This window comes from Oncorhynchus masou, chromosome 1 (assembly GCF_036934945.1).
Source record: "Oncorhynchus masou masou isolate Uvic2021 chromosome 1, UVic_Omas_1.1, whole genome shotgun sequence".
Taxonomy (NCBI): domain Eukaryota; kingdom Metazoa; phylum Chordata; class Actinopteri; order Salmoniformes; family Salmonidae; genus Oncorhynchus; species Oncorhynchus masou.
In genome coordinates, this window is record NC_088212.1 from 29,324,515 (window position 1) to 29,350,310 (window position 25,796).

At 42.5% G+C, this 25,796-nt stretch overlaps 1 protein-coding gene across 1 annotated transcript in view; it reads left to right on the top strand.

Moving 5' to 3' along the window:
* LOC135541460 (anthrax toxin receptor 1-like) overlaps nucleotides 1–24,910 on the top strand; it is a 52,629-nt gene extending 27,719 nt beyond the window's left edge. Inside the window, exons 13-21 of the mRNA XM_064967754.1 lie at nucleotides 514–612; nucleotides 5,317–5,386; nucleotides 5,496–5,574; nucleotides 5,808–5,903; nucleotides 7,474–7,515; nucleotides 9,367–9,462; nucleotides 9,723–9,890; nucleotides 10,579–10,659; nucleotides 23,510–24,910. Coding sequence (XP_064823826.1) covers nucleotides 514–612; nucleotides 5,317–5,386; nucleotides 5,496–5,574; nucleotides 5,808–5,903; nucleotides 7,474–7,515; nucleotides 9,367–9,462; nucleotides 9,723–9,890; nucleotides 10,579–10,659; nucleotides 23,510–23,968 — 1,190 coding nt within the window. The 3' untranslated portion in view covers nucleotides 23,969–24,910. The remainder of the gene's footprint in view (nucleotides 1–513; nucleotides 613–5,316; nucleotides 5,387–5,495; nucleotides 5,575–5,807; nucleotides 5,904–7,473; nucleotides 7,516–9,366; nucleotides 9,463–9,722; nucleotides 9,891–10,578; nucleotides 10,660–23,509) is intronic.
* Nucleotides 24,911–25,796: the final 886 nt, after the last annotated feature.

A 25,796-nucleotide genomic window follows, 5' to 3' on the forward strand; every position in this document is an offset into this window, starting at 1 on the left:
TCCTACACACAGTAGCAGCAACTTATTTTGTCATGAAGGATTCAACCTGGACCTAGTCCCAACAAAACTATTGTACTAAGGACACAAATAATTGCTTTCTCTCTTTTATCTGATGTGTAATGCTGCCATCATTGTCCATTCTACAGTCTTACAACACACCACTTTCCTCACTGTAAAAATAAGTATTTACGCTTCAGGTTTTCTGCGTTATGTGATATTGGCTCCAGAGAGGCACTAAATCTCCAAATGTCTGGACAACTGCAGTTGAAGTCTCATTGACAGCAAAATCTTAATTCTTAAGGTATTCAGAAAAAATAGTTTATCTTCAACAACCACTATGGTCAGGGCATGGTGGTTTAGAGTTTGTTGGCTGAATGTGACCAGAGTGTGAGATGCTGAGATGATAGACTCAGATGTTAGCTTGAACACATGGTGTGACAAATTCAGTTCAGTTTTACACTCTAACTGGCTGTATGCCTCCTCAGTCATTGTGTTTCTCTATTCCCTCTCTAGAAACGTTCCAGGTGGTGGTGAGAGGAAATGGCTTCCTCCATGCTCGGAATGTCCATAAGGTCCTGTGCAGTTTCCGAATCAACGACACACTCACCAAGAGTAAGTGGAGCACCAACTCAAAATGAATAAACAGTGGACCTGTGTTCTGATTGTTTTAAAGATTTGCTAATCATGCAATAGGACACACAAAGTTGTATTTACTGCAGCTGTAAGTGTAAAACTGCTCAGGAAATGGATGACAAACGTGGTGTTATGAGTTAGACACAGTAAAAGTCAATGTTTTCTTATTGATGTCTCTTAATGCCTCCCAAAAGTTACGTTCAGGAGATCAGTAGGGGTTCTCTATGCCCAAACAAGTGCCTATGCCATTTGTTTCTGGTATTACTGGTTTTTGATTTTAAAGGGTACATTTGTACTTTAACGGCCTAGGACTGCACCAGAGCTAGAAGATCAAGGGAAACAGTGTCACACACAAGGCAGTCTGGGGAAAAGCCCTGGAGGCACATCCAAGTTCCCCCTGTGGTCTTGAAGTGGCTTAATGGATGTGTGAGACCAGCCCCCTCCGATGCATGCCAACATATAGCTGTGGGAGGGCATGCTCTAATTACAAACAAAGATAAAATATAGTCTGGGCCTGAGAGGAAGAGAATGAGGGGATGTTTAGGCCATGAAGAATTGAAAATATGGAATTTGATAGCAGATCAAAGTACAGTCTTCAGCTGCGTTCAATATTACGGTTTTATACCTTTTACAGTATGGTGCTACTTAGCAGGAATGACCTGAGGACTGCTAACAAATGTCTTCTACTCTGAATTAGTGTTGAAGAGAATGGTTTACGGTGACCCAAAATGTAAATTGTTTGTATGTAATTAAACATCCAACTCCCCAAGCGGAAGACATGGAAAAAATGTAGGAAAAAAAGGATACACCACCTCTTTGTTTACTTCCCTCCTCCATCCCTTCTTTCAGATGTAAACCCAAGGATATGTGTACCAACTGTCCAGTAGAACGTTTACCCCTAAACAGCTCAGTCATTTCAGACACAGCAGGCGCCATGCCTAATTGGCCACTGTTGGCTCATTGTTTCTTGTGGTTGAGTGTCAATGGCCTCATATGATTGATTCCAATCGTCCTACAGTGCGCTCTTCTGTAATCTGCAGAACTCCCAATGCGCCCCTTGACCATCACCACAGACACCACCACTCCTCTACCGCCTCTCCACATTCTCCAAAGGCTCCAGCCCTCGTAGGAAACTTTACTCAGTACTTTGTCTAAGCACCCTTTGCAGCGATTACAGCATCAAGTCTTCTTGGGTATGATACTACATGCTTGGCACACCTGTATTTGGGGAGTTTCTTGCATTCTTCTCTGCAGATCCTCTCAAGCTCTGTCAGGTTGGATGGGGAGATTCACAGCTATTTTCAGGTCTCTCCAGAGATGTTTGATCGGGTTCAAGTCCCGGCTCTGGCTGGGCCACTCAAGGACATTCAGAGACTTGTCCCGGAGCCACTCCTGCATTGTCTTGGCTGTGTGGTTAGGGTCATTGTCCTCTAGGAAGGTGAACCATTGCCTCAGTCTGAGATCCTGAGCGCTCTGGAGCAGGTTATCATCAAGAATCTCTCTGTACTTTGCTCCATTCATCTTTCCCTCGGTAGTCTCCCAGTACATGCCACTGAAAAACATCCCCACAGCATGATGCTGCCACCACCATGCTTCACCGTAAGGATGGTACCAGGTTTCTTCCAGACGTAACGCTTGGCATTCAGGCCAAAGAGTTCAATCTTGGTTTTGTCAGACCAGAGAATCTTGTTTCTCATGTTCTGAGAGTCTTCAAGTGCCTTTTGGCAAACTTCAAGCGGGCTGTCATGTGCCTTTTACTGAGGAGTGGGTTCAGTCTGGCCACTCTACCGTAAAGGACCATCGGGTTCTTGGTCACCTACCTGACAAAGACCCTTCAATCAATTTTAGAATAAGGCAGTAACATAACAAAATGTGGAAACAGTCAAGGGGCCTGAATACTTTCCTAGGGCACTGCGTTAAAGATGAGAATCCACCACTTGTGACATGAGACTTTATTCTTTAGAAATGCCCAGGAACCGGAGTAATCATCATTTCATTGGGATTGTATAGTTCTCCACAAATCTTACTTGACAGACAGCAGTGCAGCCATGTTATTGTATTCTCAGAAGCAATGTCATGTTAAATTGTCTCAGTATTGGTTAAATAGGCTGGTCTGCACTGTTGGAGCTAGGAACACAAGATTTTTGCTACACCTGCAATAACATCTACTAAATATGTGTATGTGACCAATAACATTTGGCTGTGATTTATTGAGTAAGCTTTAACAGTGGGCACATGTCTGCACTCAGTAGTAAAACTTTACATGACCTTTTATCATGTGCACAGCGTAAACTGTGTAACAAAGTGTTGTGACATGAAGCAAAGCTGTTGGCGGCAGCATCTAGATCCCTATGGTATTAAATGGTAGAACCCTTCACCTGAGAGAGGGACCAGAGAGCCCTTTATAGTCAGCCAGTCAACCAGTCTGCCTGTCTTCAAAGAGACCCTCAACTCTCTCAGTCCCCTTTGATAGCTTAGTATAAGGTGGGTGACTGCTGACTTGAACTCTGAATGGGATATCTGGCTGAGTTTGTGTTGGCTCTGAGCTCAGCTTGGCAGGCTGCAGTATTGATCTCCCCCTGGTCCCAATTCCTCCCCTCCGTCCTGCAGGGTGTTACTGGAGAGGAGAGGAGCGGTCATCCGTTTGCTGTGGAGCGCTCATGTTGATTTCCTCAGTGCAGGGGTATGTTAACCCTGAGCCAGGATAAACAAGCAGTCTTGGGCGATGACCATGCTCACTGGATCTGTTTTCCAACATTTCATAAGTTGGACACAGAAAGACTAGAGGTTCTCTTTAAAAATGAAGGCTATCATTGTCTTTGTCTCTGCTCTGTCAAATGGGTGTCAGGACTAGGGTATTTAAGTATGGTCCTTAAGCATCTCTGTATTATATTAGATTGGTATGTTAAATGAGTTACCATCAAGATAAATTACAACTGCTCTCTGTTGTGAACACTAATTATGACACAGTACAATACAAAAAATCCAATAAGATGATGTAATTTCATGATCATTAGTCAATGAACTCCAGACATCAGTTGATATACAGTGCCTTCAGAAAGTATTCATACCCCTTGACTTATTCCACATTTTGCTCCATTATCACGACTTCCGCCAAATTCGGTCCCTCTCCTTGTTCGGGCGGCGTTCGGTGGTCGACGTCACTGGCCTTCTAGCAATCACCGATCCACTTTTCATTTTCCATTTGTTTTGTCTTTGTTTTCTACACTCCTGGTTTCAATTCCCCTCAATTCCCCTCATTACTTGTTCATTATTAACCCATCACCTACATTCATTATTATTCCCCCATGTTTGTGTGCGTGTTTGTTTTATTGTTAGGCTGTATCTTACGGCTGTTATTATTGTTGCCGGGTTTTGTTGTTTTGTACTGGTATTTTCTTGTATTAAATACCTTGTCCATGCATCTCAGCTCTCCTGCACCTGACTCCTTTCACCAGTTACCCACAGCCTTGACATCCACATTACTTCCTGAATTCAAAATTGGTTAACTATATTTTTCCCTTACCCATCTACACACAATACCACATACGACTAAGTGAAAACATGTTTTTTTAATTTGCTAATTTATTGAAAATAAAATACAGAAATATATAATTTACATAAGTATTCACACCCTGAGTCAATAGTTTGTAGAAGCACCTTTGGCGGTGGTGATTATAGCTGTGAGTCTTTTTAGGTAAGTCTCTAAGAGCTTTGCACACCTGGATTGTACAATATTTGCCCGTTATTCTTTTAAAATTCTTCAAGCTCTGTCAAGTTGATTGTTGATCATTGCTAGACAGCCATTTTGCTAAAACTGAATCATTCAATGTCGTCTTGGTAAGCAACTCCAGTGTAGATTTGGCCTTGTGTTTTAGGTTATTGTCCTGCTGAAAGTTGAATTTGTTTCCCACCATGGCCTCTTGGTGAAATCCCTGAGCATTGTCCTTCCTCTCCGACAACTTGAGTTAGGAAGGACGCCTGTATATTTATAGCGACTGGGTGTATTGATACATCACCCAAAGCCTAGTTAATAAATCACCAAAGGGATATTCAGCGTCTGCTTTTTTTCTTTTTACACATATACCAATCAGTGCTCTTTTGTGCGAGTCAGTAAAAAAACTCCCTTGTCTTTGGGGTTTAATCTGTGTTTGAAATTCCCTACTCGATTGAAGGACTATGGATATTTGTATGTGTACGGTACAGAGATGGGGTAGTCATTCATAAATCATGTTAACCACTATTGTTGAACACGGAATGAGTCCATGCAATTTATTATGCGATTTGTTAAGCACATTTTTACTCCAGAATGTATTTAGGCTTACCATACCAAAGGGGTTGAATGCGTATTGACCCAAGACATTTCATCGTTACATTTTGCATTAATTTCTAAAATTCCCTACAAACAAAATTCCACTTTGACAATATTTGATGGAATCCATTTTAAATTCGGCCTGTAACACAATTTGTTTTTGAAAAAGTAAAGAGATGTACAATGGCTTCAAAAGTATTTACATCTAAGCTCCTGATACATGTCTGCATCTGCGCCACTTCTCCAAAGGTCAATGGATTCGGATGATTGAAATGGAAGTTTGATCTGTGCAGTCTGAATTACACTCTGACTACAGCAGAACCATTATGGTTTGTGCATGGGTGACCCTTCGTTCTCCTCTACTCCTCTAGGTGTGAAGCCATTAATAGTGGAAGATACATATCTCCTCTGTCCTGCCCCTATTCTACAGGAAGAGGGAATGTAAGTACTACCATAACTGAATGAATATCAGGTTCTATCTTAATCTGCCGATATTTCTGTCACCCATCCTCACCACACTCTATCTCTTTACACTCCATCTGTGTTCCAGGGCAGCCAACCTCTATGTCAGCATGAATGAAGGTCTTAGTTTCATCTCCAGTTCAGTCACCATTACAACTGTGAGCTGTGTAAGAACAAAATGCACCACACCGCTGTGCAACACAACTATGTGTTATGCAGTACCCCATCAACGATTCACGGGAACCAATAACTGCCTCAAACGATGCCTTATTATGTTATTCCCCTGTAGTTACACAATAACAGGCACTTGAACTTTCTGATGGTTCTCAGCCTTTGCACTGTTGTGCAGCTCAGTAGAGACTGAGTGTGACCGGTGTCCCTCACTCTCTGTCTGTCCCAGTCTGATGGAACCATCCTGGCCATCGCCCTGCTCATCCTCATGATGCTCTTAGTCTTCATGCTGCTTTGGTGGTTCTGGCCTCTCTGCTGCACTGTGGTGAGTCACATACACTATCTGTCACATTCACACTCATGGACAGTGTCTTACAAGCTGTAACATTTTTAAATGAAACACAAATTGCCCTATACGGTAGGTAAACTTATGTGTAGCTTACAGGATTTCCACTAAGTCTTTTCTGAGACAACTCTTTATACTGTTTATACACTGTGATCATGGATTTATTTTCCAGAGTTCTTTTGTCTGACCTTGGAACACTCAGAGCACCTTACTTACCTGAACAACATTCCCATGGTGAGACGGTTATGAGTTAGTGAAGGATGACACTCCTTGGCCTTATTGGCCTCCAATTGATTTTGTTAGTCCATTATGCCCAGAGGTCACCAGAGGTCAAAGCCCAGTGGTAAATGTGTGCTGAAGTAATTAGTCCCTCTGTTGAAGTCATTTGTTCAACTGGAGGTCACAGAACCGCTGCCCCCTCAGCTCATGAGGTCAAGGGCAATGTAGCTTCTCGGTATTGTTCTAGTATTTAGACAAAAACATTGAGAGGAGAGAGGAAACTTACGCCATCATCAAGATATGGGAAGTAGGTTACACAATCACACAGTGTTCATGTTTGCCAAAGCTCCTAAAACAAATTCCATGAGGTCACATCTTTTTCCCAGAATACATAGGTTAGTCATTCTCAGAATAATTCCATGCCAACTCCAATCTACTGCCTCTCCCTCCCAACCATGCCTAACAAAATGTAACACTTCTGGTCTATGGTGTGTATTGCCCTTTCAATATCTGTTTTACCAGCCTGGAAACAGAAAAGTTGGAAAGACGCAGAAAAACATGCCAGTTTTTACTATGTTACTCTCTCTCTCCTTACCTTTATAGTTCTTGTCAGTTATTTTCGGTGGAAATCCTTGCCCAGCACTGTTTAGGAAAGTGATGCTAGGTTACCATGGGAAATCAGCTAGTATTCCAGGCTTTGGGAAGCACAGAGGAAAATAAGTATCATTTCAAGTCATGTATATTAATTGTCTTGGCCAGGTTATTTTCTAAGTGCTTACAGTTATAGTTGCTCAACATTTTGTTGGCCATAGACACACCACAAACATGTATCTTGCTATAGATTGAGAAGAGAATCTGAGGAAAATACAGTTTTATCTATATTTACTAAACATTTAAATTATTCTAATATTCTACTACATCATCACAGTGCTCTGCCTAAATCCAACAGGAGGAGCTGGTAGTCAAAAGCTGTCTGTAAAATGTTTTAAGATGTCCTTTTCCTGCAATACGCTTTACACAGGTTTCCTTGAATTTCATCACAGTTGAAAACAGAAAAACAAGTGCGCATGGAGCATACAATCGCATGCGCTTTACTCTCCCCCACCCCTCTTCCGCTCCCCACCCAACCAACATCCCAGGTTTAGGAATCTGGATGGCAGATTTCTAGGTCAGTCGCTTGTAAATAGTTGAACAAGGGAGAGAAAAAAACTATTCCTGAGCCATGTGATTTCATGTAACCCTGTTTTTAAATGTGTATTTTGAAGTACATGTTTGTTTTCTTTCATTCATGAATGTAAACTCTGTCTCTTCATCCCCCCCCCCACGACAGATGATCCATGAGCCACCACCACCAGTACTGGAAGACAGTTCGGTAAGAAGAAATACATGAACAAAATAAACCCCTCACTTAATTACTGTTGGAGTGTGGGTTAGATTTTCCACAGTATGTCTGACTTTATAGTTAGAGATTGTCTCTGGAAGGGTAGAGAAGTCTCTGTCCACTCACCGTAGCAAAATGATGTGGCTCTAAATGTAATGGCCATTAAGCAGAAGAGAAATACACTTTCAGCCATTTGTTTTATAGGTAAAGTAATAATACTTTTGGTGGATAGTTTTAGTGAAATAGAGAGATACACTACTGTAGGCTACCAGGTTATAGTTGACTGACTGGCATGTAGCAAAACCATTTAGAATGTTAATAGGTGTTGGAAACCATTGCTTTTGGTCCATTTTCTTCAATTATCACAAACCTCACTGACCATTTAGAATATTCCCCATGATTTTATAGACTGACATATGACCAAGATATTTATTCCGCCCAATTGCTGTGGTTTTGTCTTTGAAGTAGTGTCATGATAGATTTGTAGTACTGTATCCACCAACCAGAGCATGGTCAGGACAACACCCTCCCACTATGAAGACCTGTCTTTTTCACACCTCATGTAGACCGAAACCACCCCTTACTCCCAGCAAATACATTCTGATAAAAAAGGCAGGAGATCTTCTTTGAACAGCCCCTTTCTCTGGTCACTGTACAAATTGATAATCAATTTCTATACCCCCCATGTACAGTGTGATAAAAAGGAAAGCTGAGAATAATTATCCCTTTACTTCACTGTATGGGATTTTCTTCAAGTTTAAGGTTTCAACTAAGGCCTTATTAAAGAGCCATCTGTTTGGAATCCTTTCCTTGAAATCCCTCCAGACCGCTGGAAATTCACTGACTAATCAGATGAAACTATCAATACTTCACAACAATAAATACTTTCACAGTGAACAACAAACAGCACCGCAAATGACTCTACTTACAAACATTTTCAACTGTCAACAGAATTCTATCAAATGTGACTCAGTTAAACGTCATAAAGCTTTTTTACAGCACACATCTTTTCATAAATGTTGCAATTAATTCATTTTATTATAGACCCATTTTTTTGTGTGTGGGGGGAGGGGGGGGGTACGTGTCTATGGTTGTCATCAGGAAAGAATAGAGAGGCAGGTGTATACCGTAGTGACACAATCCAAGTACTTGTCTTCTCAACTGATATCATTATGATTATACCAGTGCTTCTTTTAGATGTTGATTTTGTAAGATATCGATTGTCGTAAAATCACCTCATTAACCCGGCACATGGAATGTCCACACAAAATTGGTGAAGTAAGCATCTCCCCCACTCCAATTCAATTAGATCATATAGGAGGTATCTCCTCATTTTTTGTGTGAAGCTCTTTGCCCATTGTCTGTGTCTCTCTGAGGGTCAGTGAGGGTGATGGTGTCAGCCTATTGTTATTGCCACCTCCTCCATGGCAGGCCCTGACCATAGTCCTGATGGATTCAATTAGTCTGAATCTGGGCCTGTGAAAGAGCTGAAACATGAGGAGGTGGGCTGTGGAATCTGTCATTTCCACTGATCTGACGCACGCCACGGACGGGACTGGAGGTAATGTGGCGAGGGGGAGAGTGAGTAGATGGAGACTGACTTAGAAAATAAAGGAAATCATACCCAGGACCTGAAATATTAGACAGAGTAGTGTATATGAAAGATGGAGAGACAGAGGGCTTGGTGTTTAAACTGTATCTCAGAACCAACGGTACCAGTGTGTGTGAAATTATCAATCATCTCAGACCTACATTTTTATTAACCCTGTCTTAGATACTGTGAACCAAATGTGCGATATTGACACCTGTCTTTAACACTCTCTCTATTTCCCCCCACTTCAGGATGAGGAAGAAGATGGGATGCCCAAGAAGAAGTGGCCCACGGTTGATGCTTCCTACTATGGGGGCAGAGGTGTGGGTGGAATCAAAAGGATGGAGGTGAGCTTCCCTGGAGCCCTGCTGTGTTTAAGTTCTGACAACCAGCTTTCATTCCCACTACTGTACTTCATACTACTGTAATGAACCTACCCTCCCTCACAATCTACAGCTGTCCTCTCCATGCTATTTGACATAGGAAGACTCTGTTTGAAAGAACAGCAATGGCAAACAACCAAGCACACACTAAGTGGTTGATCCGACTGCTTGAATGTGGTTGAAATTAAACTAGACAGCTCTGAAAACCTCTTGTTATTTGTCAGGTGCGTTGGGGTGAGAAAGGCTCTACTGAGGAGGGAGCCAAGCTGGAGAAGGCCAAGAACGCTAGGGTGAAGATGCCCGAGCAGGAGTTTATACAGACCCCGACTCGCATCCTCAACAATGGCACGCGCAAGCCTCCTGGCCCTCATAAGTGGTACTCACCAATTAAGGTATTGACCTGGACAATACATTGCACACACAGTTGTCAAGTTCAATCACATACTCAACATGGGTTCCTTTATATATGGCCATGTATTTGACTGATAGGATGGGTTGAAGCTCGAGTTTATTATGTAGGCATTTCATATTTTAGTGTTGGGGTCCCAGTCCTTACGTGACCACTGGTATGGAGCCTCTACACACAGGGCCAGGCACAAGTTAAAGGCATGGTTCTATATGTCCTGACAGTCAGCAGGGGATGGCTAATTGAAACCAGATACACCCTGGACTGAGCTCCAGGGGACAAGGGCTGCAGAACCAGTAGTTTTGTGTAGAAAAGCAGATTATTTTTGTTCTGCCCCCTTCCCCAACCTCTCAGCAATGGCTGGGTCTCTGCAGAATTCACAATGAGCAAATATCATTTGTTCAGGTTCTGGCTTTGATAATAATTTGGGTCAGCTGTTTTATAATTAAATTGAATTTCAATCTACAAAGTGAAAACTCTAATTGGTAACAGATAGACATGCATTGAGAAAATGAAGAAGTTATGGGTTTAGTTCGAAGATAATCCCTGGAAATTCATGTAAAGTATTAGTATAGTGTGTCAATGTATGTCGCATAGCGACTTATAATCACACCAACACAAAACCATGCACAAAACACATCTTATTGGTATTGTGTACTGCTTTGTGATTGCAGGGCAAGCTGGATGCTCTGTGGGTTTTGCTGAGGAAAGGCTATGACCGTGTGTCTGTGATGCGACCACACCCAGGAGATAAGGTAAGACCCAACAAGCTGGATTACATGTAGGCAGTTCAAGGTTCATGTGAGGCCCCCTTCTCCAATCCAACTCTGCCTGCGTCATATGGAACCGAGGGCTCTATGAAACACGTCATAGTTTCCACTGGAGGAAAATGGAATTATTTTTGCAATTTTCCTGATCAAGCAACCTGTAACTAACCGGCGTATAGTTACACAAGTGTTCTGTACAGAAGTCTCTAAAACATACTGTAGCTACACTATTATATCGCCACATGATGTTCATTGGCCAATCTATCAGAAGTTGTGATTTTCAACTATTAAACAATAAGGTTTTTAAATAAGTTATACTTCAATAGGGAACAATAAAATCCAAGCAAAAAAAATCTTGTGTTAACATTTTTACTTGTAATTTACTAAGGGGTACAGTCCATTATTCCATTAGAAACTCCATCACTCCCTCCTCCTCCTCCCCCTCCTCCATAAAGCCAGTCTGTGTTTTTATTTGGTGACGCATGAATCAGGCTTTGCATGATGAGTACATTTTGAAGCAACAGAAAATGTAGCAACATAAATGGGCACAGCTGCCAGTAATAAAACACACATACTGTAGAAAGAGAGGACTGCTGGGAAAACTACAGTAGTAGTGAGCTGGCACCCATGACTTTAGAAACCCCCCGAGAGTTACAAGCTGTGTGTTGAGAGTTACAGGCTGCGTTGAGAGTTACAGGCTGCGTTGAGAGTTACAGGCTGTGTTGAGAGTTACAGGCTGCGTTGAGAGTTACAGGCTGTGTTGAGAGTTACAGGCTGCGTTGAGAGTTACAGGCTGCGTTGAGAGTTACAGGCTGCGTTGAGAGTTACAGGCTGCGTTGAGAGTTACAGGCTGCGTTGAGAGTTACAGGCTGTGTTGAGAGTTACAGGCTGTGTTGAGAGCTGTGCATACGTAGGTTGTTGGTGGCACCTTAATTGGGTAGGATGGCCTCGTGGTAATGGCTGGAGCGGAATTATTGGAATGGTATCAAATACATCAAACACATGTTTGTCTGATTCCATTCCATTTGCTCAATTCCAGACATTATTATGAGCCGTCCAGTAGACTCTACTTCCTCCTTCACAGGAAGTTCAACCTGAATTAATGTGTAGCTATTCAGGGTGGATGGAGCTAAAGTGCATTGTCAGCAAAGTTCTTTAGTCATGTCATCTGAGGGATGGGCTCAAACAAATAATTATCCAAAGATTTTAGCATTTTCCAATGTGGCTGATTTATTAGTTTTTCCTTGTACATAAAGCTATGTGGTTAATTGTGTAACTTGTTGATGCGAATGTGAAGATATTACAGTAAAGTACACAGCAGGGCGAGGGGAAGCATTGTGCCCTTGCGGGGAGCACATGAAAGGCCTGTTGCACTGACTGAACACAAAATGTCCAATGAGGCTTTTTATTCTTAGGTACAACAGCTTACTGCAGCTCCATTGGTCTGCACACACCACTGTAAGATGATGAATAGAGACAGTGGAAATTATAGAGACATCAGAAAACTTGGAATGCTGTCATGAATTTACCTTTGCCAGCACATGAGGGGAAATAAGACTTAAAAAGCAAAAATAAAAACTAGCATACTCTATTCTAATGCCTATCACACTGTAAATGACTGCTGACTTTAATAACAACTAAGCCGTACATAATTAAGAGTAGGAGTGAAACCTCGTCTCCATAAAGCTGTTAGTTCATTAGTACGCAGAGAGCTCTCTAGTTTTCTTGTTGACTCTCAGTAAACAAGCCTGCTCTGGTTGCAATTAAGATCTCAAATTAAGGCATTGTTTTTATAGTTTCCTCCAATCCAATGCAGCTGTGGGAGGGAAAGAATCTGGCCAGGATTCCAGCAATACTCCCACTAAACATCACATACTCAGTCCGATTCCCTTTATCCAATGTTCCAGTGCACTGACAGGGCTAGTGGGGAGAGAGCTGAGCCCCTGCTTCCTCTCCTCTGCCCCTGTGTTGGTGCCAGGAGAGAGCAACTGCCCCCTCTCACTGAAGCCACGGAAGTTCAAGGCCAAGTGCAGAACTGCAGAAAACAGGATCCCAAGTCAATGGAAAAATGTAAATCTCTGTGTAAACAACAACATTTTTAGAAGACAATCATGGTACCAATAATTGCTTCTAATATACCAGATGTATGTCCTTGGACCAATTTTAAAATCACACACAGAACAAGTTATAAGGACAATATAGTTGCTAATGGCAGACTGAGGACCCTGGTTGGCCTTCAACTAGAGTTATTCAATAAGAGGGGGGAGCACTGAGCTAGCCTGCAACATCACTTCCTGGATTAGCTCAAACTACGCATGTTATGTATCCTTGAGATGCCATCTTAACCAACTTCATTTGGCTTCAATGTGATATTGAGTCTTCACATAGGAATGAATGGTGTCACATGATCAATGGCTTTGTCCATTCACATTGGTTGGGGCTCTAATGAGGAGCTGTACTGTTTTCAATTTAAGACACAAAGAAAACATAATGGTGTGGTGGCACACAGCAAGGGTTGCATCAGTTGTAGATATTTCATCCACATTTGGTATTCATTGTTTGACGTCTTAGTTTGTGCTTTGAAGTCAGAGAGCTGAACTCAAGAAGTAAAACCTATTTGTATTCCTTTCAGGTAGTCTTTCATAAATGTACTATTTGTCAAAGGTCAGGGGGTAGTAAAATAAAAATCTGCTCTGCTACATGAGTCAAAGGAACAGGAGTGTTGATTTGAATTAGTGGTTCAACAACAGCAGTCAGTAAAGGTCTCACCAGCCTGCCTCAATGCTCCTACAGGATGAGGCTCCTCATGCTCTCTCACTTCAGTCCTCTCTCAGGCTGCTCTACAGGGACTAAGATAGATCCAGACAACTGGTAACCTATCCACTGTAGTTGGATTGCAAGGAGAGAGGTAGGTAGACAGTTTAACCGATTTAAGCACAAAAGAGGGTATACACGCAATATTGTCACTGACAATAATCCTGACCAGAGGAAAGCTCGCACAGAATGCAAAGCATGTACGTAGGGTTATTGTTTAATATTCCAAAACATAAGCCAGTGTTCCAAAACACTGGCTATTGTTTGGAATAAAAATGCATAAATACATCCAAACTAAACTGCCTCCTCTTCCTAGTATCCTGATGGCTAATGTCCAATTGCTGGAAAATAAACTTTGTGAACTCACAGCAAGGCTTCAATTGTAGAGGGACATCAGGGAATGCTGGGACTTTGTTTTTACTGAGACATGGCTTACGGACAATACAATCGGCTCTGCTATTTAACCAGATGGCTTCTCCATATTTTGAATGGATCGAATGGCGGCTTCTGGTAAGAGTCAGAGAGAGAGGGGTATGTTTTCTCATAAACAATTTTCTCATAAAAAAAGTTGAAAACATTGCAAGCTCCTGTTAACCCGACCTGGAGTTTCTGATGCTAAAATGCCGACACCACTATATGCTGAGGGAATTCACGTGTGTTATTATAACAGCTCTGTACATACCGCCACAAGCGAACACCAAGACGGCACTCAGCAAACTGTACAAGATCATTAGCCAACAAGAATACTCTCACCCGGAAGCAGTCTTTATTGTCGCAGGTGACTTTAGTGCTGCTTTTGACATTATCGGTTATAGTCTGCTGCTGGAAAAGCGTACGTGTTATGGCTTTACACACCCTGCTATAATGTGGATAAAGAGAGGGTGTTCTTTAATGGAAGCCTCTCAGATATAATCCAGTTAGAATCGGGAATTCCCCAGGGTAGCTGTTTAGGCCCCTTGCTTTGATAAATCTTTACTAACAACATGCCACTGACTTTGAGTAAAGACAGTGTCTATGTATGCAGATGACAACACTATATACGTCAGCTATTACAGCAACTGAAATGACTGCAACACTCAACAAAGAGCTGCAGTTAATTTCAGAGTGAGTGGTAAGGAATAAGTTAGCCCTAAATATTTCTAAAACTAAAAGCATTGTATTTGGAACAAAACAAACACTAAACCCTAAACCTCAACTAAATATTGTAATAAATCATGTGGAAGTTGAGATGACTAAACTGCTTGGAGTAACCCTAGATTGTAAACTGTCATGGTCAAAACATATTGATGAAGTAGTAGCTAAGATGGGAAGAAGTCTGTCTATAATAAAGCAATACTCTGCCTTCTTAACAACACTATCAACAAGGAAGGTCCAACAAGCAACATCAAGTTACTGACGCAAGCAGTCAAATTTGGTTTAAAAAAACAGATAAAAAACATCTTATGGAACAGCGGGGACTGTGAAGCAACACAAACATTGGCACAGATACATGCATACACACACACACACGATAACATACTGTAACGGCTGTCGTGGGAAGAAGGTGAGGACCAAAGCGCAGCGTGGTAAGTGTTCATCTTATTTAATGAAAAAACTGAACATTGAATAACAAACAACACAAACAACCGAAACAGTTCTGTCTGGTGCAGACACACAAAGACTGAAAATAAACACCCACAAAACACAATGGAAAACAGGCTACCTAAATATGGTTCTCAATCAGGGACAACGATTGACAGCTGCCTCTGACTGAGAACCATACCAGGCCAAACACAGAAATAGAAAATCATAGACAAACTAACATAGACAACCCACCCAACTCACGCCCTGACCATACTAAAACAAAAGACAAAACAAAGGAACTAAGGTCAGAACGTGACATATACATTATATACATACACCTGGATTTAGTACTGTAGATATGTGGTAGTGGTGGAGTAGGGGCCTGAAGGCACATAGTGTGTTGTGAAACCTGTGAATGTGTTGTAATGTTTTCAAAATTGTATAAATTGCCTTAATTTTGCTGGACCCAAGTTTCAGAAGAATTTTTTTCATTTCTGGCAATTTTGAGCCTGTAATGGAACCCACAAATGCTGATGCTCCAAACACTTAACTAGTCTAAAGAAGGCCAGTTTTATTGCTTCTTTAATCAGAGCAACAGTTTTTAGCTGTGCTAACATAATTGCAAAAGGGTTTTCCAATGATCAATTAGCCTTTTAAAATTATAAACTTGGATTAGCTAACACAACGTGCCATTGGAACACAGGAGTGATGGTTGCTGATAATGGGCCTCTGTATGCCTATGCACAGTAGATATTCCATTAAAAATCAGCCGTTTCCACCTAAAATAGTAATTTACAACATTAACAATGTCTACACTGTACTTCTGATCAATTGTATGTTCTTTTAATGGACAAAAAATGTGCTTTTCCTTCAAAAGCAAGGACATTTCTAAGTGACCCCAAAATTTGGAATGGTAGTGTACATATACAGTTGAAGTCGGAAGTTTACATACACCTTAGACTCTGACAGTTTAAATGTATTTGGCTATCTAGAAGATAGCGAAGGAGTCAGGCGCAGGACACAGGTAAGAGTAAAAAACACACTGTATTTACTCAATCCAAGAACGTAACAAAAATCCCGTTATCAAACAAGGACAAAACAGGATAGAACTCTAACACACGAAAGACAATCACGCACAAACAGAAAGGGAAACAAGAGGGTTAAATAAGGAACATAATATTGAGATGGGAAGCAGGTGTGTAAACAGACAAAATAAAAGTAAAAATGAAACATGGATCGGTGGCAGCTAGAAAGCCGGTGACGACGACCGCCGAACGCCGCCCGAACAAGGAGAGGAAATAACTTCGGTGGAAGTCGTGACACTACCCCCCCCTTGACGCACGGCTCCAGCAGCGCGCCGACACAGGCCTCGGGGACGACCCGGGGGACGCCTGATGGCCCTTTGCAGTCGCACATGGGCAGCGTCCCATGTCTCCTCCGAGTGCCGGAACCATTCATCCACCGCAGGAGCCTCAATCTGGCTCTGATGCCATGGTGCCAGGACCGGCTGGTAACCTAGCACACACTGAAAATGTGACAGGTTAGTGGAGGAGTGGAGGAGGGAGTTTTGAGCCATCTCTGCCAAGGGAAGAAACACCGCCCACTCCCCTGGCCGGTCCTGGCAATAGGACTGCAGAAACCTACCCACCTCCTGGTTGACTCTTTCCACATGCCCGTTGCTCTCGGGGTGAAAACCTGAGGTAAGGCTGACCGAGTGTAAGGCTGACCCCCTCAAGCCAATGTCTCCACGCTTTCAGAGCCTTGACAACAGCCAACAACTCCCGGTCCCCCACATCATAGTTTCACTCTGCCGGGCTGAGCTTCTTCGAAAAGAATGCACAGGGCGGAGCTTTGGTGGCGTAGCCGAGCGCTGAGACAGCACGGCCCCTATCCCTGCCTCAGACGTGTCCACCTCAACTATGAAAGCTAAGGAGGGATTAGGATGAGCCAGCACGGGAGCCGAGGTAAACAGAGCCTTCAGGTGACCAAAAGCCCTGTCCGCCCCAGCTGACCACTGCAGTTGCACCGGACATTTCTCAGCCTTGACGTACAGGTCATGCTCCAACAGGCGACCAAGCACCCTGCCTACCAGGGACACATGCTCAGCGCTTGTAATGGAGTATATTAGAATGTCATCTATATACACCACTACACCCTGCCCGTGCAGGTCCCTGAAAATCTCATCTACAAAGGATTGGAAGACGGATGGAGCATTCATTAACCCGTACGGCATGACGAGGTACTCATAATGCCCAGAAGTGGTGCTAAATGCTGTCTTCCACTCATCTCCCGCCCGGATACGCACCAGGTTGTAAGTGTTCCTGAGGTCCAATTTTGTGAAGAAGCGCGCCCCTTGTAATGACTCGGTCATACTGGCTATAAGCGGTAGCGGGTAACTGTATTTTACAGTGATCTTATTTAAACCTCGATAACCAATACACGGGCGCAAACCTCCATCCTTCTTCTTCACAAATAAATAAACTCGAGGAGACGGGTGAGATGGAAGGCTGAATGTATCCCTGTCCCAGAGATTCGGTGACATATGTCTCCATAGCCGCCGTCTCCTCCTGTGCCAGAGGATACACGTGACTCCTGGGAAGTGCTGCTTCTACCAAGAGATCTACAGCACAATCCCCTTGTCGATGGGGTGGTAATTGAGTCGCCTTCTTATTACAGAAGGCGAGTGCCAAGTCGGCATATTCGGGGGGAATGTGCATAGTGGAGACCTGGTTTGGACTTTCCACCATAGTGGCACCTAAGGAAACACCTACACACCTCCCTGAGCACTGACAGGACCATCCCTTGAGAGCCCTCTGTTGCCACAAAATAGTGGGATCATGCGAAGCCAACCAGGGAATCCCCAACACAACAGGGAACGCAGGAAAGTCGATTAGGAAGAGACTAATTTGCTCCCTATGACTCTCCTGCGTTATCATAGTGAGCGGAGCTGTGACCTCCCCAATTAGCCCCGACCCCAAAGGACGACTGTCTAAGGCATGTATAGGGAAGGGAACATCAGCAGACACAATAGAAATCCCTAATCTCGTAGCAAAGGAACGGTCGTTAAAGTTCCCAGCTGCTCCTGAATCTACTAGCGCCTTATGCTGGGAACGTGGGGAAAACTCTGGAAATTCAATTGACAACCACATGTGTGCAACAGGGAGCTCTGGGTGAGTGGTGTGCTACTCACCTGGGATGACCCACCAGAAACATGGATCGGTGGCAGCTAGAAAGCCGGTGACGTCGACCGCCGAACGCCTCCCGAACAAGGAGAGGGAATAACTTCGGTGGAAGTCGTGACATAAACTCAGTTTTACACAATTCCTGACATTTAATCCTAGCAAAAATTCCCTCTCTTAGGTCAATTTGGATCACCACTTTATTTTATGAATGTGAAATGTCAGAATAATAGTAGAGAGAATGATTTATTTCAGCTTTTATTTATTTTGTCACATTCCCAGTGGGTCAGAAGTTTACATACACTCAATTAGTATTTGGTAGCATTGTCTTTAAATTGTTTAACTTGGGTCAATTGTTTTGGGCAGTCTTCCACAAGCTTCCCACAATAACTTGGGTGAATTTTGGCCCATTTCTCCTGACCGAACTGAGTCAGGTTTGTAGGCCTCCTTGCACTTTTTCAGTTCTGCCCACAAATTCCCTATAGGAATGAGATCAGGGTTTTGTGATGGCCACTCCAATACCTTGACTTTGTTGTCCTTAAGCCATTTTGACACAACTTTGGAAGTATGCTTAGGGTCATTGTCCATTTAGAAGACCCATTTGCGACCAATACTTAACTTCCTGACTGATGTGTTGAGATTTTGCTTCAATATATCCACATATTTTTTCCATCCTCATGATGCTATCTATTTTGTGAAGTGCAACAGTCCCTCATGCAGCAAAGCACCCCCCACAACAAGATGCTGCCACCCCTGTGCTTCACGGTTGGGATGGTGTTCTTCGGCTTGCAAGCTTCCCCCTTTTTCCTCCAAACATAACAATGGTCAATATGGCCAAACAGCTCTATTTTTGTTTCATCAGACGAGAGGACATTTCTCCAAAAAGTACGATATTTGTCCCCATGTGCAGTTGCAAACCGTAGTCTGTCTTTTTTTATGGCAGTTTTGGAGCAGTGGCTTCTCCCTTGCTAAACGGCCTTTCAGGTTATGTCGATATAGGCCTTGTTTTAATGTGGTAACTTTTGTACCTGTTTCCACCAGCATCTTCACAAGGTCCTTTGCTGATGTTCTGGGATAGATTTGCACTTTTCGCACCAAGTACGTTCATCTCTAGGAGACAGAACGCGTCTCCTTTCTGAGCAGTATGACGGCTGCGTGGTTCCATGGTGTATACTTGCGTACAATTGTTTATACAGATGAACGTGGTACCTTCAGGTGGTTGGAAATTACTGCCAAGGATGAACCAGACTTTTGGAGGTCTACAATATTGGCTGATTTCTTTTGATTTTCCCATGTTATCAAGCAAAGATGCACTGAGTATGAAGTTAGTCCTTGAAATACATCCACAGGTACACCTCCAATCGACTCAAATAATGTCAATTAGCCTACCAGAAGCTTCTAAAGCCATGACATAATTCTCTGGAATTTTCCAAGCTGTTTAAAGGCACAGTCAACTTAGTGTATGTAAACTTCTGACCCACTGGAATTGTGATACAGGGAATTATCAGTGAAATAATCTGTCTGTAAACAATTGTTGGAAAAATGACTTGTGTCATGCACAAAGTAGATGTCCTAACCAAATTGCCAAAACTATAGTTTGTTAACAAGAAATTTCTGGAGTGGTTGAAAAACTAGTTATTGAGTGTAGGGGGCAGTATTTTGATGTTTGGATGAAAAACGTACCCAAATTAAACTGCCTATTTCTCAGGCTCAGAATCTAGAATATGCATATAATTGTCAGATTCGGATAGAAAACACTCTAAAGTTTCCAAAACTGTCAGAATATTGTCTTTGAGTATAACAGAACTGATATTGCAGGCGAAAACCTGAGGAAAATCAAAACAGGAAGTGGCCTCTATTTTGAAAGCTCCATGTTCCATAGCCTGCCTTCGCTCCATTTAAAGGGATATCAACCAGATTCCTTTTCCTATGGCTTCCTCATGGTGTGAACAGTCTTTAGACATAGTTTCAGGCTTATATTTTGAAAAATGACGAAAAAGATCACATCACGTCAATGTATGGCTGGGTTCCAGCAGAGTTTTGTATGCGTAACAGCTTGGAGCATCCATTTTCTCTCTCCTATTGAAGAAGCTCCATTCCCGGTTGATATATTATCAATTATATATTGTAAAAACAACCTGAGGATTGATTATAAAAAACGATGCTATTTGTAATTTTCGTCTGCGATGTCATGACCGCTGGAGCCTGTTGATTTCTGAACATAACACGCCAACCAAATGGATGTATTTTGGATATAAAAATAATCTTTATGGAACAAAAGGAACATTTATTGTGTAACTGGGAGTCTTATGAGTGCAAACATCCGAAGATCATCAAAGGTAAGCCATTTAATTTATTGCTTTTCTGACTTTCGTGACCAATCTACTTGGCTGCTAGCTGTTTGTAATATTTTGCCTACTGAGAGAGATGTGCTTACATAAACGCTTGGTATGCTTTCGCCGAAAAGCTTTATTGAAATCTGACACACCAGGTGGATTAAAAACAAGCTAAGCTGTGTTTTGCTATATTGCACTTGTGATTTCATGAAAATTAAATATTGTTAGTGATTTAATTTGAATTTGGCGCTCTGCAATTCAGCGGTGGTTGACGAAAATGATCCCGCGAACGGGATGGGTGCATCAAGACGTTTTAATGACTCCAACCTAAGTCTATGTAAACTTCCGACTTCTACTGTAGGTAGAGTTAAAATGACCATGCATAGATAATAACCAGAGAGTAGCAGCAGCATATAAAAAAGTGGAGGGGGCGGGGGACAATGCAAATGGTCTGGGTAGCCATTTGATTAGCTGTTCAGGAGTCTTATTGCTTGGGTGTAGAAGCTGTTAAGAAGCCTTTTGGACCTAAACTTGGCGCTCCGGTACCGCTTGCCGTGCAGTAGCAGAGAGAACAGTTTATGACTAGGGTGGCTGGAGTCTTTGACAATTTTTAGGGCCCTCCTCTGACACCGCCTGGTATAGAGGTCCTGGATGGCCGTAAGCTTGACCCCAGTGATGTACTGGGCCGTTCGCACTATCCTCAGTAGTGCCTTGTGGTTGGAGGCCGAGCAGTTGCCATACCAGGCAGTGATGGTGCAGCTGTAGAACATTTTGAGGATGTGAGGACCCATGCAAAATCTTTTCAGTCTCTCGAGGGGCAATAGGCTTTGTCGTGCCCTCTTCACATCCGGCTTCTTCACCTGCGGCATCGTCTGAGATCAGCCACCCACATAGTGGATGAAACGGTGGGTTTGCACATCCGAAGAATTTCTGCACAAACGGTCAGAAATCGTGTCAGAGAAGCTCATCTGCGTGCTCGTCATCCTCACCAGGGTCTTTACCTGACTGCAGTTCGGCGTCGTAACTGACTTCAGTCGCAAATGCTCACCTTCGATGGCCACAGTCATGCTGGAAAAGTGTGCTTTTCACAGTTGAATCCCGGTTTCATCTGTACCGGGCAGATGGCAGACAGCATGTATGGCGTCATGTGGGAGAGGGGTCTGATATAACATTATGAACAGAGTGCTTCATGGTGGCAGAGGGGTTATAATATGGGCAGGCATAAGCTATTTTAAACTCATAAGCTCATTTTATCGATGGCAATTTGTATGCACAGAGTTACCTTGATGATTTAACTTGATGAGATCCTGAGGCCCATTGTTGTGCCATTCATCCGCCACCATCCCCTCATGTTTCAGCATGATAATGGGGCGGCAGGATAGCCTAGTGGTTAGAGTGTTGGACTAGTAACCGGAAGGTTTCAAGTTCAAACCCCCGAGCTGACAAGGTACAAATCTGTCGTTCTGCCCCTGAACAGGCAGTTAACCCACTATTCCTAGGCTGTCATTGAAAATAAGAATTTGTTCTTAACTGACTTGCCTAGTTAAATAAAGGTAAAAAATAAAAATAATAATGTTTCGGCATGATAATGTTTCAGCATGATAATGTTGTTGATAATTTTGCAAGGATCTGTTCACATTTCCTGGATGCTGAAAATGTCCCAGTTCTTCCGGCTGGCTTGCATACTCACCAGACATGTCACCCACTGAGCATTTGGGATCGACTTGTACGACAGTGTGTTCCAGCATAATTTTTGCACAGCCATTGAAGAGGAGTGGGACACCATTGCACGGGCCACAATCAATAGCCTGATCAACACTATGCAAAGGAGATGTGTCGCCCTGCATGAGGCAAATGGTGGTCACACTGACTGGTTTTCTAATCCACGTCCCTACCTTTTTCAAAGGTATTTGTGACCAACAGATGCGTATCGGTATTTCCAAGCATGTGAAAACCATAGATTAGGGTCTAATGAATGTATTTCAATTGACTGTTTTCCTTTTATGAACTGTAACTCAGTTCATAAATTGTTACATGTTGCGTATACATTTTTTGCTTCAATTCAAGCTTCACACACATCACAGCTGTTGCTACCAGACTTTTATTACACTGCTCAATTTATACACTCGCCCCCCCCCCTACATTTGGAACTATGAATTGCACCTTCATACGTTATACTATTGCTAAAATCTATTATTCTATTCTATTGCAATTTACTTTATGTTTGTATTCTTATCTTTTATTATTTCTTATTGTTGTTGCATTGTTCTGAAGGAACCTGCAAGTAAGCATGTTGTTGGACACTGTCTGCCATGTGTATCCCGTACATACGACTAATAAACTTGAAACTACATGAATCTTAAAGCATAGGCCTATGTACTCTCTGTTCTTTGCATTGATATTGTTTGGGATAGCATCACAAACATCTTCTTTTGAGTAAAGGTTTTGCAGCAAGGATTTTTCTTTGGATTTAGCACTGACACTATGCAGACATGAATCGTGATGGGAAATCACAGCATGTGTGTTGGTCTCCCTAACCCAGTCATTTTGAAATAGAAATGTCGATGGTGGACAGTGCGCACACACTCTCTTAAAAAGGTTGCCATGCTGTAGGAACATGTGGTGTAGCAATCAATCCATTCAGTTTGTAACAGTTCTAAGCAAGAGACATTTTTATGCCTCCAGCTAATTCAACTGACCAGCACAACTGACAAAGCAATACAATAGCATAAAATAAAATCTCCTCACTGGTGTCTGTGAAACATCAATGTGACTGACTTTCCTAATTTTTATCATGAGATCTGTGTCTCTTAGATATGAATAGAGACTGGAGAATGTATACATGTATTGCTTTTTACTTTGAACCACACCACCTCTACAACTGACCAGTGGATTCAGAAATAATACATTGTGTTATTCTAACCTTGTCGCTCTCTTACATTTCAGGGCCGATGCATGAACTTCACCCGGGTCAAGTCCAATCCTCCTCGCTACCCCCACTACAACCATTACTCAGCCCCCATCTACACCCATCCAAGAGGCTGCAACCCACCACCTCCCCAAGGCAAACTTCCCCTTCCCACCGGCAGCCCCCCAGCCTCCCCCTCCCCATCTTCCACCTCCACACTGCCTCCACTGCTCTTAAAACCCCCTCCTTTTTCTACCACTCCTCTTCCTCCCATTACTCCACCTCCTACCATCACACCCCCACCTTACACTCCTCCTCCAACTCCAGCCCTCCCTCCAACCACTCTGCATATACACCCTCCTCCTATGTGCCCCCCTTCCTCTCCACTTCCTGCATCCCCAACCAGCTCCCTGACCCCACCCGCTCAGGCCCCTCTTCCAGGACAAGGCCCCCTGCCCCCACCCCCTGCCCGCCCACCACCACGCCCCTCTTTGTAAATCCTCAGCAGTGATTGGGAGGGCAGGGGTTGACTAGTACTAGTAAGATCAACAGGAAAAAGGAAGATCAACAGGAATCACTCCCCTCATTCTACTGCCACCCAGGATATCTATGTGGCTCACACACTTGTCAGCTATTTGTTTACAGTGGCCCATGTACACATGTAGGTCAAGAGTACAAAGAGAAGTTGTACTTGATGTTCCACGGATATCTCATGATGGACAGCTTTCCTTATAGACAGATCTATGTTGTCCATAGCTGGTCAGGTCTGCACAAAACACTGTTACCTTGTCATGGCAATAAGGGCTAAGCCCATCTGTCCATTCTACAACCAACAGAAGAATGGATCGATATCATCGTAACAAAGTAAAGCCAAGTGTTGGATGGTTGCCTGTTTTAAAAAATGAACTGAGGCTCTTGAGAGATGGCTGAGGTATTAAGTTCAGAAATAAATTGAGAGATATCTCCAAATGACATTCCAATAATGTATCAGTCTGAATTTTCCACATGCAATATTTGTTTTTCACTGACAAACAAGTTATTATGAGCAGCAGAAGGATTCTTAGAATCACAAAAATGTTCCAGTGTCAATGCCCTGCTGCATTGCACAACTACTGTCAAGTCGAGGACAATGTTTCTTAATGACAGCATAAAGGATGATTTTACGCCTTAAATGTGCCTTTAATTAAAAACAGAATGTTATTGGAGAGCAATTACATTCCAGTGGTTTAAGTAATTTGTTCATCCATGTGACAGTTTGATTCATATGATGGGTCTTGGTTAGTTTATAGCATTCCTAAAATGTTTTATACATATAGCGTGTATAAATATGTCTTACTTTTTGTCTTTGTATTGTCCATTCAGTGTTGGATAACTATTTTGCAGAGTATGATTGCTGTGGTGAACAAAATAATCATTACGAATAAATTACAATAAATGTGTGCATACGAGTCCTCACAATTATGCCAAATTCCTCAGAATCAGCACTATCAATGGTTAATGTTATATAGTTGGGTTTACAATGTTGTATTTCATCTCAAAACGTTATGAAGTATATATCCTTGGCCTTCCCCAAAAAATGTTTAAAAATGTTTTCGTCATTGCTGCTCCTGTGGTTCAATGTGGTTTATTGAAGTCACATTTTAAAAAAAAATCGAATTACATATTGTGTAACTGACCAAAGAATATCATAGGTTAACGATGGTTAGCCTCTGAACCAGGCCATGACGACTTCAACTATTGATGCTAAATCTATAGGCAGCCTATGGGTCAAAATATTCCAAGCACAAGTTGGATTATGTAATGCTTTGAGTTGCCCATAAAACAGGATGAGTTTTATGTAAACACACTTGAACAAACTATATGTCTTACCACACCCAGACACACATGTTGGCATGTGTGGTTCTGTGCCAGTGACTGGCCACACAATGGATCAGAATCTCCCCTGCAGCATCAGACACTTTACTATACCTCCAGATGAGGTGTAATATAGACCAGGCCTTCTGTCTGTCCATAAGAGGAAGATTGTAGACAATCATGGAAAGTTGGCTTTGTATTGAGTCAAGTTCATGAAAGTGCATATTGATGTACAGATGTCTGATTTTGTATAGTTAAAGGCGCATCCAAATATTTAGCAATCTGAATATGTGTAGCAAAGGAAGGTATTTTATGTTGGGTCTAGAAAACTTGAAGTGGGTTTACTCTGTGTTCCTTTGTGAAGGAATCATATTTTCATTACAGACTTATTGACTTGACATGCACCTGCCAGGCTCTCAGGTCAGAAGAATTGTACTGGAGATTGGAAAGCAAGGCAGTTTAAAAGCAAGT